Below are 16,047 nucleotides of genomic sequence, written 5' to 3'. Positions count from 1 at the left end.
CGTATTACCCGCACCGACGAAAACCTTTTGTTGTCTTAACTTACTCATTTTTTTGGCATGTTTCCCCAGTACACGTTTTCACGTAGCGACCTTTCACCGGAACACCCATGGGTTTCATTTAAATAGCTGACGAGTTCGATACCGAACATTAAGCGAAACAGCACGCGTTGATGAGAATGCCTCTCGTTCCTTTCAGCTCAACTGCGAGCTCATCATCTAACAATATCTTACACTAGCTGTCAATCGTTTTCCCACATAGACTCTAAAAGCAGCATTATGTGTACAGCGCATGACAGGCTCAGAAGCAACCGTCATTCTCATTTCTGATTTGAAAATGGGAGGCCCTTTTGTGACAATTTCGATACGTATATGTTAATTGCCACAAAAAGGCTCAAATCAGATGCCATAAGTGCAGTGTCGCAATGTTCGGGCCGCGATTTCGACATCTTGCGAGCTTCTTCAACTAAGTAGCGTAAGAACTGCTGGTATTGCGATGTAAATGGGACTAAGTGGCTGCTGCCTACAGGAATATACTCGTGTAAATAAAAAGAAGACGCAAAATATTTGCCTCGCATCCGTTTAGCATAAGTCGGCGAATTTGCGTAACTGTACACGAATTGTGTTACGCATTGAGGTGTTACGTCTTCATGAGTATACAGCGCAGAAAATCAATTGCGATCCAAAAGCTAAACAACGCGCTGCATATGAGGCGCAACACGTTCAATTATCAAGTTTACAAATTGAATGGCGTAGAGATGAAGAGAACTATTCTCAATTTGAATGCATGCAGGTGCGAAAATTTTGACTTGTCACGGTATTGTAGACCCTAGAGCAGCTCGGGGCTAGTTTGTAGGTGCATGTGATAAATACATGTGAGTCCACGTGCTGGTATGTACCCCAGCGCAATTTTCCTATTTGCGAGTAGAAATTCAATCAGTATCGCTGCAGGTTGCGGGTGTACCCGCACTGCGTCCGCGGGTACGCATTTCCGCACTCACTTCTAGTTATATCCTAAATGGCTGCGCAACGGTTCGATTAAACGCAAGTAACTTGAAAGACTAGGCTAAAATAATATAATTGCGTGAATGGAAAGCATCGACGTGATCCCAGCAACTTTACAGCAAAGAAGGTGATAGACATAGCATAGAAAATCGGCACCGCCACTATACCGAAACTAATGCGGCTCTGACATCACGATAGGCAACTCTGCGGTCACGTGCTTTCGATAACCAATAGGAATGGCTCACGCTCCTGTGACGTCAGAGCTCGACGCGGAGGTGCGTTCAAGGGTCTACATCTCGCTTGCTACGACACGTTAAAAAATGTTTTTTTTTTCCTCAATATTCTAGCATGCAGTACAACGATGTCATAAACTACATATACCTCCTGCTTTGTTCATACATATATGAAGATGTGAAGCCGAAATTCAACGGCGAGTCAAGCAACTTAACAAACGACCCCTACAGTATCCATCTTGGCTTCTACCCGCTCTACTTGCTGCGATGCACTTCCACGTTTACACTGGCGTCATTACAAGGTATTACCACTGATAGGGACGAATACTTCACTCACGTGGCAGGGTAGCCCGCGGGCACTTCGACGTCTTGCAGGGGAGCGACAAACTTGGGTGGCTGCCCCACCTCCGATAGTCGTCGTGGTTCCCACCTTGTGATCTCTTCAGGCCTTCGTCCAGTCGGAGGCTTTCCAAGGTCTTTAAAAGGGCACACATGAGCAAATATCCCATCAGCCTTGCGCAATAATACAGCTATTATGCGTCGTGTGAGACCCTTGTTGTCGAGTCATTGGTTGCTTGTGTGGCAAACAGCTCCTAATGCTCAGCTCCAGTTTACAAAATCCTCATTCCAAGTGTAAAATACAGGGACTATGGGGAAAGGCATGTCCACAAGGCACTCCCCGCGCTGCATGTAAGCATGAAGGTTCATTTCTGTATTGCTGTGCCGCCGCTAGCAATGTAAGTTCGTTTGCAAGACACAGAGCATTCCTTACGACTGTGACGCTGACCTATTCAGTGACGTCCTGTACCCATGATCACATATCTATAGAAAACGCGTCCGACATCCTGTTTACCTTTTGGTATGGACGCTGCTCGTGGAGGCTCCGGTGACGGTTTCTCCAAAGGCTCTTGCTGTGTAGTTGGCTGAGGAGAAACTGATCGGAACAAACTCAAGGGCCACGCTGGTTTGAGGATCGTCGAGAAAAACCCTTTCCCTTTGTCCTCTGGCTCTGCTGGAGGCAGTTCTATGTACACAAGTAGAACCACGCCGGTGTGAGACATCAAGCAGTGAGACATCTACTTAGGCACATGCAAATCCTGCAAGCGTGTGGAATATCGCTAGGTATCCCTTTTTTTAAATTTCTAGGGTACATGTTCTAACGAGCTTTGATGTTTTGTAATTTTTTTTTTCAGAAGCTGAAGTACCCCGGCATAAGTACGTTCTGGAATTTGGGGAAACTGCAACTACCTTTTTCCAAAATAAAATAATGCAGCGACAACATTATGGGCTAAGGATTCACCAAAAACATAGGCCAACAAAACGGCATGCCATTGCCCGAACCAAAACACTGTAGGAACTCTCTTTGATAAGTTTCGTTTCTGATGAGGCTTGTTGTTTTAAAGCTCCTTAACGGAAAGAGGCCACCAAATATCTAATTTTTTAAAAAATCAGTTTTCCAACCGTCGCACATAACCTGTCTTCTGCCTAAGGGAACATGATACTATAAACACTTGCCTTTTGGCTTCGGTAACTTCCGAATTTGGGGTGCAATCGTTTCCTTGAAGCTGATTTCAGACTCCGATTCGTAGCTCAAGTATTCATCTTCTGACGTCCGTACCCTTGGAGATTTCTTCTGGAGAAACGGGGGCAATGGGACGCCTGCTGGATGCAGCTTTTCCGGTGGTTGATAGGGTTCCAACCCTTGATCCTCGGGTTCTGCAGTGGGTTGAACCGTTCAAGCAGAAGGCATTTGTCATATTCCACACACAATTCCTATGAACTAACAAGAACTAAAGCGCGAGAAATACATGTGAGAGCACAAAGAGCACAGCGTCCATGGTCACAACAGGTTGAGACATAGGTCGCAGGTAGGGTTTAGGTTTTTCTTTCGAGTTTATTATTGTTTTTCGAGAATTCGGAATTTTACGTCGTTTATTTTTTGCAACTGGGTTGATAACTGAAGGTCAGAGAAGAACCGACGACTGTGTAAGTACACACTCAGAAAACGAAGGAGAAGCTGTTTTGCAAATGACGGTTACTGTTATGCGGCGGAACATGCAGACATGATCATCTGTATCACAACCGCCGGGTGACCTGATCATCTTCCCGAAATTCGGATATTTCTTGACATAGTCGCAAGATAGCTTTCGCTTGCGTCCCATCTATACCCCTGTCACACGGGCATTTTCGATCCTGCTCGACCGAACCTGCTTGAACCCAATGCAGATCGGATGGTGCTACACGGCCGCTTCCAAGCAGGATCGAACTTTGATCCTGCTTGACTCAAGACAGTTCCCATAACAGGATTGAGAATTTCAAGACGGCTCGACGGACGCCATTTGCATCCTCGACCCCGGTGAACTGTCATAACTTAAGACGGACATGCCCGCGAAGCTACAAATGATGCTTACATCGGTATACGATAAATTACCACTAATATCGCTGTTATACAGGAAACGCGAAATTAATGAGTTCCGTTTATTCATTTGCACAGGTCAACCATTCAATGCGCATTGAAAGTGGCCGTGTAGCAGCATCAAAACTCGAGCGTGCTCGGGAAGTTCGATGCAGATCGGATTCGAGAAGGATAGAAATGCCCGTGTGACAGGGGTATTACTGTCTGCGTTGCAACGACCGGCTACGCTTTCAAGAAGATAATTTGTATGTCACCTGTGCTCCTTTATTCACTTTTAGGAGGACGCCGAGTTGCTGCACGCACGAGACTTCACGTGAAAGACTACTGCACAGCGAATTTGTGTCAAGAGAGTCACCCTTCATTGTCGCGGGGCCGGTAACCAGCGATGCAAGGCAATCTCGACACAGAAGGAAGGAAGTCAACTCAGGGCATGGCTTTTCTTGGTGAGCTCTCGGTTATTGGAGCACTTCAAAACAGCAGTTTGTTGGATAAATCTGAACTGGTTTCAATTTTACTTGCGTACGCTTTTCGGATATTTTCGGATATTTTCGGGCAAGTCCGAAAACCCGGATCCCTAACTGTGGGCCACGGGTAATGATCCTGACAGGAACAGAAGTCATAAGAGCATGAGTGTTACGTAACGATGACATGTTTTCAACACATGTGGCATATAGGTGGGGCATGAGCGTGGCATAGTTACGAAACAAGGGTCCATAACCGAGTATTAACCCTGACTCAGTTATATTCGCCAGCCTCAGTCGCTCAGTCGGTAGCGTGTTGACCTGCTGAGCTCAAGAACGGGGGTTCAGTTCCCAGGTGGTCCAAATTATCCCCAAAGAACCCCAAGTGGTCCAAATTATCCCCCCAAAACCCCAGGCGGTCCAAATTATCCCCCCAAAACCCCCAAGTGGTCCAAATTATCCCCAAAGAACGCCAGGTGGTCCAAATTATCCCCAAAGAACACCAGGTGGTCCAAATTATCCCCAAAGAACCCCAGGTGGTCCGAATTATCCCCAAAGAATCCCTGGTGGTCCAAATTATCTCCAAAGAACACCAGGTGGTCCAAATTATCCCCAAAGAACCTCAGGTGGTCCGAATTATCCCCAAAGAATCCCAGGTGGTCCGAATTATCCCCAAAGAACCCCAGGTGGTCCAAATTATCTCCAAAGAACCCCAGGTGGTCCAAATTATCCCAGGTGGTCCAAATTATCCCCAAAGAACCCCAGCTAGGTGGTCCAAATTATCCCCAGTCCTACCCTGCGGCACGTGCAGCATGTCGCCACACTAGACTGACATACCTTACGTGTAAATCTACTTCTAATTATATATATGAATATTTGGAGCTAAAAATATTTTTACCTCCAATATGCAGGAAGCACTCCGTCACCCGTTCTCCTGCGTCGTTGTTTGCCTTACAGACGTAGTGTCCCTGTGTGGCAGTTGTCATTTCCGTGATGTGCAACATGCACTTGTCGCTAAGGACCGTTGTCTTGTAGACAGGCATACGCAATGGTTCCACTTGGATGCCATTGTGATACCAAGTGATGGTAGGCTTGGGCCGACCTCGTACTAAGCATTCCAAGGTGACCGGGAAGCCAAGAGGTTTGTAGTAGCTGCTCTGAAGAGGCATTTCAAACCGGGGGCGCATTGGCTGGTAATCTGAACGGGAAGTCGTGCCAAAAAGTGGGTTAGACTTTAGTGACGATAAATTATGGAGTAGTGTCAATACTGTAAAATATTCGGTGCAAGCGACACTATCCAAAGCACCGCAAATGTCATTGATGACTAGTATGCAAAAATTTAAATGCGCAGTAGTGCTCGACCGTTTTGGTCAGTCGGCTTCTAGGACATGGTTCGACTTCTCCACCAGTTGGTTATGGTTTGTTATCTAACCTCTCTCCCCAAATAATATCTTCCGACTCTGACGATAACAGCAAAAAAAAAAAAGAAAAATCAATCTCGTCAGCACTTCAAGCGCCAATATTGAGTTGCAAAGCAAGCATGCTAGAATAGAGGCCATTGAACTAGACACTGCACACGAAGGGACTAGATCCTAGAGACCATGTGAATTTTGGGTCAAGAGACTTCATTCTCATTCAAACTTATAACCGCAATGAATAGGATACACCCAAACACTTCCCGAACTCCAAAAATTAAAAAAAATTGTTTTTTTTTATGGCCGTAGTTTTTTTTTTTTTATGGCCGTAGAAGAGGCACATAGATACCTTGTCAATCATTCTCTATGTACCCGCCTGAACGCTTTTGAATACTTACCCAAGCTCAGCCTGTGATCTGCTCGTGGTATCCTTCGCATTGGCCGCATCGAGTTCAAGTCTGCGGGAGTACGAAATTAACGATTATGATAGTGCTGCGACCTGTGCAGGTAAACTTTAGCTGACTTCCGAAGAAGTGAAGACAACCAAAATAGCGCGGACCACCTGAGTGGTTCTCAGGTTGTGTTCATTCCAAAAGGCACAGCATGAGCTTACCGAGTTGAATGAGCTCTGCTTGCGTGCTATCAACGCCATAGCGATTTTTCGCCTCCACCACGTAGTCTCCAAAGTCTTCCAACGTTGTGTGACAGATGGTGAGGGATGACAGACCTTGTGTGTCGTAATAGAGCTGGTAGTCCGGCGTGTGCTTCACCACCTCTCCGTCTCTGTACCATACAATCTTGGGCTTTGGCATTCCAACAGCCTTGCAGTCCAACCTACATGAGACAACAGGAAATACTTTCAAAGTACCCCTACTAGAAAGCCCATCTGCTCAGGCATCTTCCCATGCTGTGGGGGGGGGGGATATGTTTAATGCAAAGTAAGAAAAAGGGAAGAAAAAGGTTAGCCACGGTGTGGGCTTGCTATTCCCTAATGCTTTCAAGCAAACAAAAGAACACAGCTGGGATACAGAAAATTATCAAAAAATGCTGTGGGGTTTAGTATCGATGTTAGGGATAACTATCTGTAGCGTGACAGACAGATACCACAGTCATATCATCGTCGGCGGCACTCAGACGTAGGTCTTTTTGGCCCTCCACGACATTGTAAGACTGCCGATGTTTCTCTCAGCTTTATTACATCCAATAGTACCACTACTATCAATGACAATCGGTAATCTATTGTCCACTCCTGTTGTCTTAAGCCGTGCTAAAGTGCACAGCAGCCCCCTTTGTGATTGTCCCAGTGTACTTACGTGGCAGGCTGCCCAAGTGGAACGACCACATCTTCCAGTGGAACCACAAACACGGGAGCGGAACCTGGATCTGAGGTTTTACGTCTGCCTGGCTCCCATGGTTGCACGGGCTCATAACAGGGTGGGATCACCTCTTTCGGTATTTCAGGGGTTCCTCGTGATGTCCTCTTTTTCCTTCGCTTGTGAGGCTGCTTACGGTGCTTGGTTTTGCCCTGCACAGCGTAGAGGGTAGACTTGTACATGGTACTCAAAAAAGTATTCAAGTTAAGTCACTGGGTACCAGGCACAAAGTACCTGAAACTCAACCGTGAAAAGTATTTGAACAGAATACTAAATACTCACAAAAGTAACAGGTTACTTTCAAGATACTATCAAGTCACAATTGTGAAATTTACTGTCAAACACATGCAAACGGAGCAAAGCTAAACAGAGATGCTCGTTCGGATACTCCTATTTGTTCCCGTGATATCTTCTTGGTGCACGCTCTTTTCCTCGCTGTCCTTCGCGGACATCCTACCCGGTAATATTGCTCGCGCGGATACCCGATGTACTGCAGATGTATGCTCAGAGGAGGAGGAGGAAGAGCCATACAAAATGAACGTAAGTGAGCAATTATTGTAATTAAAGGGACGATCGCATCCGGGAACGTATGTATGATACCGATAGGATAATGTTCGTCACCGTTTCAGAGTCAACTTTGCCAAATTTCTCTTCCGAAAACAGCTTAAATATTAAGTAATCGAGCTTTAAAGGTCCGCATTCCATCTGCAGCCAACACGATGATGACGTAAGCGAGGCACACGAATAGGAGCGCAGCGCAGGCGATTGTCTCCGAGATCGTCTGCTTGGCGTTCGCATCGCACTATACTAAGTGAAAAGTCCTCGGTAAATACGCTGGCTTTCGCTTACCAGTGTGAGTGCAGACGTAACCATGTTACGTGAAACAAGGCGTTACGCTCCTGACTGTACGAACACGTTCGACACTAACCAGAAACAACGTTCCGCGAGCCGGTAACAGAGAAGACGCCGTTCCCTAGCATTCCGCCTCGCTCGCCCGCCCGGCCGCCTGTCTGTCGGTTGCCAAGGCTACCAAGGTCCCTCCGGCCGCTCCGTGATTGGTATTCTCCATATCATAGGTGCAGCAGTGATTGGCCTCGTCCGTGTGACGTTTCCGGAGAGGGAACCCACTAATGCGTCGTCTGCTCTTGCGAAGTTTTATATCAAACTACACAGGAACAACGCTGCCAATTCGCGTCGGGTTTTCGGCGTTATTATCAGCGATGAACGCGGAGTAAAACGGCGCTACAGTTTCGGAATCGTCTGAGATGGATGCGATAGTCCCTTTAAGGCATTTTCGTACATTAAAAAAAATCTGACCACAGCTAGCGCAGATACCCCGTATTTGTCTTGTGCAGCTGAATCGTACCCGAACGCACCGTTGCCACTAGACTGCTTAAAGAGATAGCTGCTTTGCGCACGAACCTTCTGGCTATGAATTGTGAGACTTACCGGGGCCTTCGGTGGTTTTCCGTCGTCACGTGGGAGGTCAGGAATTTTCTCCATATCGGATTCGTCTAACTCAGAAAAGCTCTGCATCGTGTCCATGGAATAGTACGAGTCCTCTTGAGTGTGTTGCTTCCCTGCAGCCGTCGTGTCGTATGTCGCCGACGCCACTTCCGAGTCTGGGACGTATTCGTATGCTACAGCATATTTAAGAAACAATAAAGGGCGATGACACAATATGAGGCAAAGCGCATCTTGCATTTTATCTGCACAGTTATGACAATACAAGCAAGCTCCACTACTCAGAAAAAAAAAAAATTATAACGCAGTAGCACAAATGTTCTGGACGATTGTGCTCGCTATTCTCGAACAACGTGGTCCCAGGGGCCCTATTCTCGTCCAAGTCTCGACCTCGATTACTTTGTGTCTCACCTGCCATTGGTCGTTGCGTGCAGAAGGCGTGAAGAACAACAGAGATGAATGTCAAGCGCCCTCAACCAATAGTGGAGCACTTGATCCTGCACTCTTCATGCTTTATCTACACTCTTAAAAATGAACTTCACCACATAGCACGCTCCTAGCCAACCATCATCTCGAATGACAACGTTCTCGCCCCATTCTCGATTCTCGATTCTCTGAGTTCGGTGCGTTCTTCACGCCTTCTTCACGAAACGACCAACGACAGGCGAAACACAAAGTAATCGAGGTCGATTACTTTGACGAGAAGAGGGCCCCAGGTAACATTCTCAGACCTATCGTGGAATAATACATTTATTGTGGGAAGCGAGGATAAAATTGGTTGAGGACATGATGTGACATTGGCATCAATCGATTATGTGACTGACACTGGAGAAATTTTATGTAACGTTTTGGAAGTTGCTTACCATCGCTTGCAGCAAAATGCATCTTGCGAAAGGTTTCTGATAGCAACAATGGCTCTATACAAGTTTCAAGGTCGTTTCGTCGACTAGCGCGAACAGTGGGGATGGGGAGTAAGCGCTCGAAATCGGAGCTCGGTATGACAGTCCGCGCTGATAACTTGCCAAATAATCACCGTATAAGTTTGGTTTGTTTCGTTTACTTTACTCGAGTTTGAGTATACAAGAATAGCGTAAACCTTGTAAGGTGCCTTAAAAGTGGCGATACATATCTCTGCGCTTCACCGTCCCTTTAAAAGCTGCTGTTGAACGCATGAGAGGGTACCCCCACACGGAAGGTTTTGGTACAAGCCGAAATTACCGAGGCCCCTAAGGTTCCCAAAACCGGAGCTGAGCGTGTCCGAGAGCACAGAACCAGAAAATCTGCGACATGGTAGAAAGCGCAAAGACACGGACCAGAAGACGACGACAACAACAGCGCTTTACTCACAACTCAATTTTAATGTGACCAAAAGACACAATCGCGCACACCGCGACGCCACCTACGGAAGCAACAGCCTCAATCAGGGTCATCCCAAACAGAGATAAGTGTCCTCCATGCGCTGCTATCAAGGAAGAAAATCTCCCTCCCCGATAATGTTACCGACGCCTGACTCACGCACTTAACACCCGTCCTATTGATAGCATAGGCCTCTACCATTTCTCTAGTCAAGACATTAGATGACACAGCACCAACTACAGTGTCTCGAAAAATCGGGTTGCACCCACATCTACTACAATGCAGCGCAAGATGCCCAGAGGGTGTGCCTCCCAAGGATGAAGCATGCTCTCTGAGCCTTATATTGACGCACCGACCCGTCTGGCCTATATAAAATCGACCACACGAGAGGGGGACACTGTAGACCACACCTAACCTACAGGACACAAATGGATTGGACACCACATATAGGCTTCCGTGCAGGAGACTTGACAATCGCCGATAACCTGCTCAGCTTAAAGGGGGCTGAAAACAGCACATTAACCCCAAAACGTTCCCCCACCTTCTTTAGGTTATGAGACACAGAGTGAACATACGGGACGACAAGGAACTTCTTACGCCTAGACTCTCGCTCCTGGTCAGTACCCGTTTGACCCTTAGACACCCTCAACCGCGCTGGTGTTGTCGTCTTCTTCTAGTCCGTGTTTTTGTGCCGCTTTCTACCATGTCGTATGCTTACCAACTAGCCCAACGCTGTTTGTTATTGCAGAAAATCTGGAGAGCAACCTTCGACGTATTCGACTACCTTCGTCGACCAAAAAAATTTTGCCCCAACGCTCTCAAACGCGCTCGATCACCAAGCGATGGCCGTAAATGTCGTCTGCGAGGGGTTCTTCAGCTGTTTCAGAACTGTCAACTAGTGCTGTAACTTACCAGTCAAAGTGTCCAGCGGCCGACGAAAGAATTTACGAAACGGTTTCTCGAGAACAAGTTTAGTCACACATGTGTGCAGCATTTGCGATCGTCTGTGCTCTAAAAACGACTCGAAGCCAGTTTCTGTTAAATGTCGAGAAATTCTGATACAAGAATTTGCAGGTGAGAGTTTCTGATTTGCCCGACTTGCTTGACTACCCCGCGGCCAAAAGACGATACTTCTACTTCTTTTTTCTTTTCTTTTTTTCACGAAAGTCATCAACTGATTAACACAATTTAACGCAATTAACATCACTATAGTCACCAAAGTATATTATACGCCCAAAACTTCGCGGACCTCTCCCCCCCAAATCGAGAAAGCCCCCTCCCCACCTTGTTTTTTTTTTTTTTTTTTTTTTTTTCATAATGACGTGTCTCACGGGGCTACTGCTATTTCGATGAGGGCACAACATCACGAGCATCTCGGAGCAACAGTGCGCTATGCTACGCCATAGAAACTTTTCTACGAGCAAAATATTTCCTTGTGAATACTTGGATTTCAGTAATTTTGTCCACTCTGTCCGCCCTCTTGCTCGCGCCCAAATGCTCCCTACATCCACAGTTGCGTGCAGCGACATACCCTCGACATGGACGTGCGTCCTACAGGTAGCCGTTCCTGCAACATTCGTGGCCTTGCAGACGTATTCGCCCATGTCTTCGGGGAACGCTTCTGAAATGAAGAGCTCGCAGTAGCCGTCCGTTCGGAGTGTCGTCCACACATCAGCGTTGTTCTTGACTTCCCGGTCGTTGTGGTACCACGTGACACGCGGTGGAGGCTTTCCGGTCACCTGTGCAATGTTCCTCAGGTACAGGAATGCACTTGAAGACAGTACCTGTATACTCACGTAGACAGAAAGTTTAGCCTCTCCGCCGTCCATCACTGTCACAGGAGTGAGTTCTGTTAAGAACCGAGGTGCTTCCAAGTTTTCTACTTCACTGGACTCCACTGTAAAACAAAAGAGATTTTTTGTTTTCAACACGAGGAGGGTTATCGTAATGAGGATTAATACGACGAAGCCACCATATCTGCTTTCCATTACCTTCTACAGTGAGTTTCGCGCGAGAAGTCGCGATACCGACGGGGTTCTCAGCAGTTACCGAGAAAGTTCCCGCGTCATCCACAAACACCTCGGCGATTTTCAGGGTTGTTTTAGTGCCCTCGCTGTGGATCAGGAAATCTCTTGACGACTGCGTTCGAAACAACGTATATCATGTGTGCATGTTTTTGTTTTCCGTTCTAAGCCCTAGTATATTACAGTTAATCACGAACCCAATGATCTTACATTAGTGACACTTACTTTTAGCACCCTTCCATTTAGATACCAGGTGAAGCACACGACGTCCGGGAAAGCCGACACCTGACCCTCGAACACTACGGATCCGCCTTCCGGAACAGTTTGCGATACAAGGCCTTTCGTAAAGATAGGGGCCGACATCTGTGGAAGATCATCGGGCTGGGGAGTTGGAAGACCAGCTTCGTCCAGCGTCACAGCACCTGATTCTGGACCACCAGCTGCATTTATCAGGTAACAAAATACTTTCATATAGAGCAACACGGAGTCACACAGCAAGTACGTGAAGCCGTAACGAGAAGTGTACTGACCAGGTAAGACACTAAGATTTGCTGATGTTGTTGCTCTTCCAGCTGGGTTCTGAGCACGGCACTCATAAGGGCCGGCGTCTTCAGGGAACAGCTCCGCTATCATTACATTACTGGTGAGCCCTTCAGTTGTAACGAGAAAGTCGCGAGAACTTTTCAGTTGGCGGCCTTCAAAGTACCTACGAAGACAAGGGAACTCGCCAGTTAGTCGCCATACCGTGTTCCATTTTACGCGTTTCTGTCGCTGAGTTTTGATAAACGGCACTATTTACCCTACCTTAGAAACTTGAAATATCACGAACACTGAAGCAAGCTTTAAGCTTTCACGTAACGCCCAATACGCATTGCAAAACTATGAAATTCAAATACGATATCTTCGAGCATTCGAGTTTCGAGCAGCGCCTCTCGTCAGTAAACGGTTATCGTCGCTAGCACTCAGTATGGTCAATGATATAGCTTCCACAAGAGAATGGGTAAATATCTAACGAAAATCCTCACCAGGAAAACGTGGGGTCGGGAACACCGTGCGCTTCAACTCGAAGCATTGCAGGTTCACCTTCAGGAAATGACGATGGGCGCAAGGGAAGAACGAAGCGCGGCTGTACCTTAGGTGCAGCGTCCAACAACTCCATATCTGTATGGTGGAAAAGCATGAAATCTGATCTCGAACACTCAAACGCATCACGTCATATCCATACCTGTCACTGTGACGGGTGCTGACGTTTCGTCCTCTCCAAACTCGTTGGCAGCTTTGCAAGAATAAAGCCCTTGATCATCCGGGAAGATTTCAGCGATTGTAAGGACAACATTTCCGGACTCGGGATTATATTCCATCCGGAAATCTGGAGTTTGTTTCACTTCCCGCCTATTCCTGTACCACTTGACCTGTTGGCCAAAATTTTCATTTGTAGTCAAGTGCACATCATACCATTTACACCACTTGTTTCATGCTACTCTACCGTTATGGGCTGTGAACCGATAACTTTGCAGCGCAAGACGACGCTGAGGCCACTTATGACAACCTCCGGTGCCAGATGTTCCACGAACCGTGGTGGCTCCCTAGCACCTGGAACGATGATCATGGCATACCGCTCATAAACGTTCTTGTACGTCCCTAGATCGCTTCTTACCTTTGATGTTAAGTGTGACTCGGACGCTTTCAGCTTTTCCCCACCAGTTTTTAGCGACGCACCAGTAGGTGCCGGCATCTTCCAAGGTTGCCCTCTCGACAACCAGCTTCGTTGTGATCGTTCCATCCGGGGCGGTCTCTGTGACTGGAACTACGTCACCTCTTGTGATAGGTCGTCCGTCTTTGTACCACTGGACGTCCGGCTAATTGCACAATAATCACAGCCTCATATTAATGCACCATATACAAATACATAGGGAGAGTTATTGAAACAGGTTCTGTTGTCTCCGTATATTCCAGAACTTGATGGCTAGCAGCGTTGTAACCAATATCATCCGCTGCTGTTCTGGTTCTTCTATGTGAATCTCCAGTATGGAGGTACAGCTTGGGACAAAAGTTTACGGAACACCGAGGTATCGTTTTTCGCTGTTGGGACGACACCCTAGCAGCCAAAAGGAGCAGACACACATACTGAAATATTAACAGAATAGCCGGTCACTCGTTTCTTGTTCGATCTCTTCCTAATACCTAACAGGGGGCCGCTCCGATGAAGAAATGTGCCAGTGCCGTGTTCCGTAAACTTTTGTCCCAAGCTGTACGAGTTGTAGAAAACTTAGGTACCAGTATAGGTGTCATGCCACTGGGGCATAGTTTTCCTGGGATTTTAAATGCTTGATTCTCCTGTTGCCAGTTACATTATGTCAGCGACTTATGCAGTTCGGTTGATAGTGGTCCTGAGCGTTTCTACATTCGCTCGTGAAGGTGCTTTCCTCGTCATGGCCAACAGCCGTTAAGCTCATGCTTGTTCCTAACGTTCCGTTGAGCGATTACTGTTCCCAGACCGAAAACGGGGGTTATACGCTCTTTGGGTAATTCCACGCTTTGTGCCAGTACTGCTGCGTGCCCCCGAGACAAGCTTAGCTGAGTCTGATTTGAAAACTCTTGGAAGGCTGTTATCTCGAGATGACCAGTACACCTAAGAATGTCGTCTTCCATGCAACATATGATACATATGACACTTGTGACTGTACTTTTGACTGTACTGTATGCAAGACTGTACTTTTTCAGGACAACATACATGCTGCCTGTGACAACTGCGCTTAGAGCTCACCTTAGGAGTGCCAACAACAGTAGCCTGAAGTGTAGCTCTTTCTCCGGGTCTTACAGTAACTGACGTGGGTTGTTTCGTCACTTCCGGTGGTTGACCTTGCTGCAGTTCCTTTCCTGTCGGTACTACTTCGGGCGAGGAGGGCTTTCCTGGTAAGAAAGGAGTGCACGTCGATAAGGCAAACGATGACTGTTTCTTGCACGTGAAACAACGTTTCAACAGTTACTACACTCAGCAATGCGTCATCACGGCCTGTAGAGGAAATGCATTATAGATTCGTTGCAGGTCCGACTCAGTCACTTACTAACTATAGATCGCGATTCCCCAAACCGAGTTCAGAGAGACTGTCAGCAAATGTCTGCGCTGCGGTCTTCATCGGTATAGGCGGAAGCGAAAAAGAGGGCAGAGACGGCTTAAATGCCATGGGTGATGGCATAACTTCGGCATACCTCGCTATGTTTGATCTATAGGGCTGTCCCGCCGTCTGTTCCTGGTCATACACCACAGAAACTATCACTCATAGGTCATACTACACTCTAAATCCGGTCCCCCTTATCGTCCCCCTTAACGGCCTGTAACCTGTGTTCCAGGGGTTACATTGGCATTTCCCCCTTAAATCCATGGGTTACTTCGTCTAGAACCCATTCCAAGGGTTACATGAGCCCGCTGTAACGCTTCGGCACCGTGCTACAAGGGTGACAGTGACGTGTCATCGATGTCACCCTTCAAATATCACCCTTACGTAATTCCAGTCACCCATACTCTCAACCGTAACCCTTATTACGAGGACAAGAACGAATTTGCTACAAGTTTCGCGTCTTCTGCGCCTGCGCTGAAACATTCAAACTGAACGGACGCGGACGCTCGGAGCTTCGAGTCCAGGCTTGGATCAAGTTGTCTCTGCGACTCGTTGGCTTTGAACTCTTCCGTCTTGTTGTTGCTGTACTGATGTTCACTTCCGAGGACATTCGCGGCAACTTTTGGGGTCGATGCAAGCAAAATGAGTGTGATTGTGCTGAGTTCATGAAGAAGATTGAGGATCATGCCGGCGACCGCACTGGGTGGTGTGTGTTCTGCGGCCATTCGCCTTCAACACAGGGGCGTCTTGAATCAATTGGTGAGTGTCTTCCGCAATTATTAAAGCCATGAATTGTGCTGTCGCAAAACAAACAAGTGGCGGTGCTTTTTGTAGACGTGCCTCGCGTTGAGGAGATGGCTGTGGCCACCATTCGGGACGAAACAGTGAGTTTGCAACAGTGTGTATCTCTTCTCTTTTTACATTTGTCCCTCTCTTTCTTTTAATGTGTGACCGGCTTTTGAGAGCGAGTGTAGCTGTCTGACGTCAGCTAAGGCTTGTTCATGCATGTGTCTTTTCAAGATGCAGAAACAGTGATGACCTGGGTACACCGGGATCGAATTTCACGGCGCAGTAAGCCTCTGTGTACAACTGTTCGACTATTCTAGAATGATTGGAGTACAAGCTACGGTACACCACCAGGATAACGCAAGCCGCAGAGTGAAGTATCATACAATATCTTG

The 16,047-nt window shown here is 47.1% G+C and overlaps 2 protein-coding genes across 4 annotated transcripts in view; both read right to left on the bottom strand.

The window, feature by feature from the left end:
- Positions 1 to 2,255, bottom strand: part of LOC135377385 (titin-like) — a 92,298-nt gene extending 90,043 nt beyond the window's left edge. For all 3 annotated transcript variants that reach the window (XM_064609751.1, XM_064609752.1, XM_064609753.1), the window contains exons 1-2: positions 2,089 to 2,255; positions 1,573 to 1,711 (exon numbers count right to left, since the gene is read on the bottom strand). The gene's annotated coding sequence lies outside the window, so the exon portion shown is untranslated. The remainder of the gene's footprint in view (positions 1 to 1,572; positions 1,712 to 2,088) is intronic.
- LOC135377572 (myosin light chain kinase, smooth muscle-like) lies at positions 1,569 to 15,552 on the bottom strand. Its single transcript, XM_064610487.1, has 19 exons — positions 15,336 to 15,552; positions 14,512 to 14,657; positions 13,402 to 13,603; positions 13,231 to 13,337; positions 12,970 to 13,156; positions 12,770 to 12,905; positions 12,275 to 12,450; positions 11,970 to 12,184; positions 11,712 to 11,859; positions 11,517 to 11,617; positions 11,252 to 11,459; positions 8,350 to 8,540; positions 6,841 to 7,052; positions 6,141 to 6,361; positions 5,926 to 5,985; positions 5,011 to 5,310; positions 2,751 to 2,951; positions 2,089 to 2,259; positions 1,569 to 1,711 (listed from the first exon to the last, which is right to left on the bottom strand). Exons 1-19 carry the CDS (start codon positions 15,550 to 15,552, stop codon positions 1,569 to 1,571), a joined length of 3,342 nt encoding a protein of 1,113 aa, XP_064466557.1.
- Between the last annotated feature and the right edge of the window lie 495 nt (positions 15,553 to 16,047).

This window comes from Ornithodoros turicata, chromosome 1, assembly GCF_037126465.1.
Source record: "Ornithodoros turicata isolate Travis chromosome 1, ASM3712646v1, whole genome shotgun sequence".
Taxonomy (NCBI): domain Eukaryota; kingdom Metazoa; phylum Arthropoda; class Arachnida; order Ixodida; family Argasidae; genus Ornithodoros; species Ornithodoros turicata.
Note: the sequence above shows the minus strand (reverse complement) of the source record. Positions and strands in the feature narration are given on the sequence as shown.

Excerpts from the sequence above, each read along its gene's own strand:
- LOC135377572 (XM_064610487.1), bottom strand. The coding sequence starts at position 15,552 with ATGATCCTCAATCTTCTTCATGAACTCAGCACAATCACACTCATTTTG. Across the intron at positions 11,860-11,969 it reads TAAATGGAAGGGTGCTAAAA|TCGTCAAGAGATTTCCTGAT; the intron begins GTAAGTGTCACT and ends TTTCGAACGCAG. Across the intron at positions 11,460-11,516 it reads AGGCTAAACTTTCTGTCTAC|GTGACCGGAAAGCCTCCACC; the intron begins GTGAGTATACAG and ends AACATTGCACAG.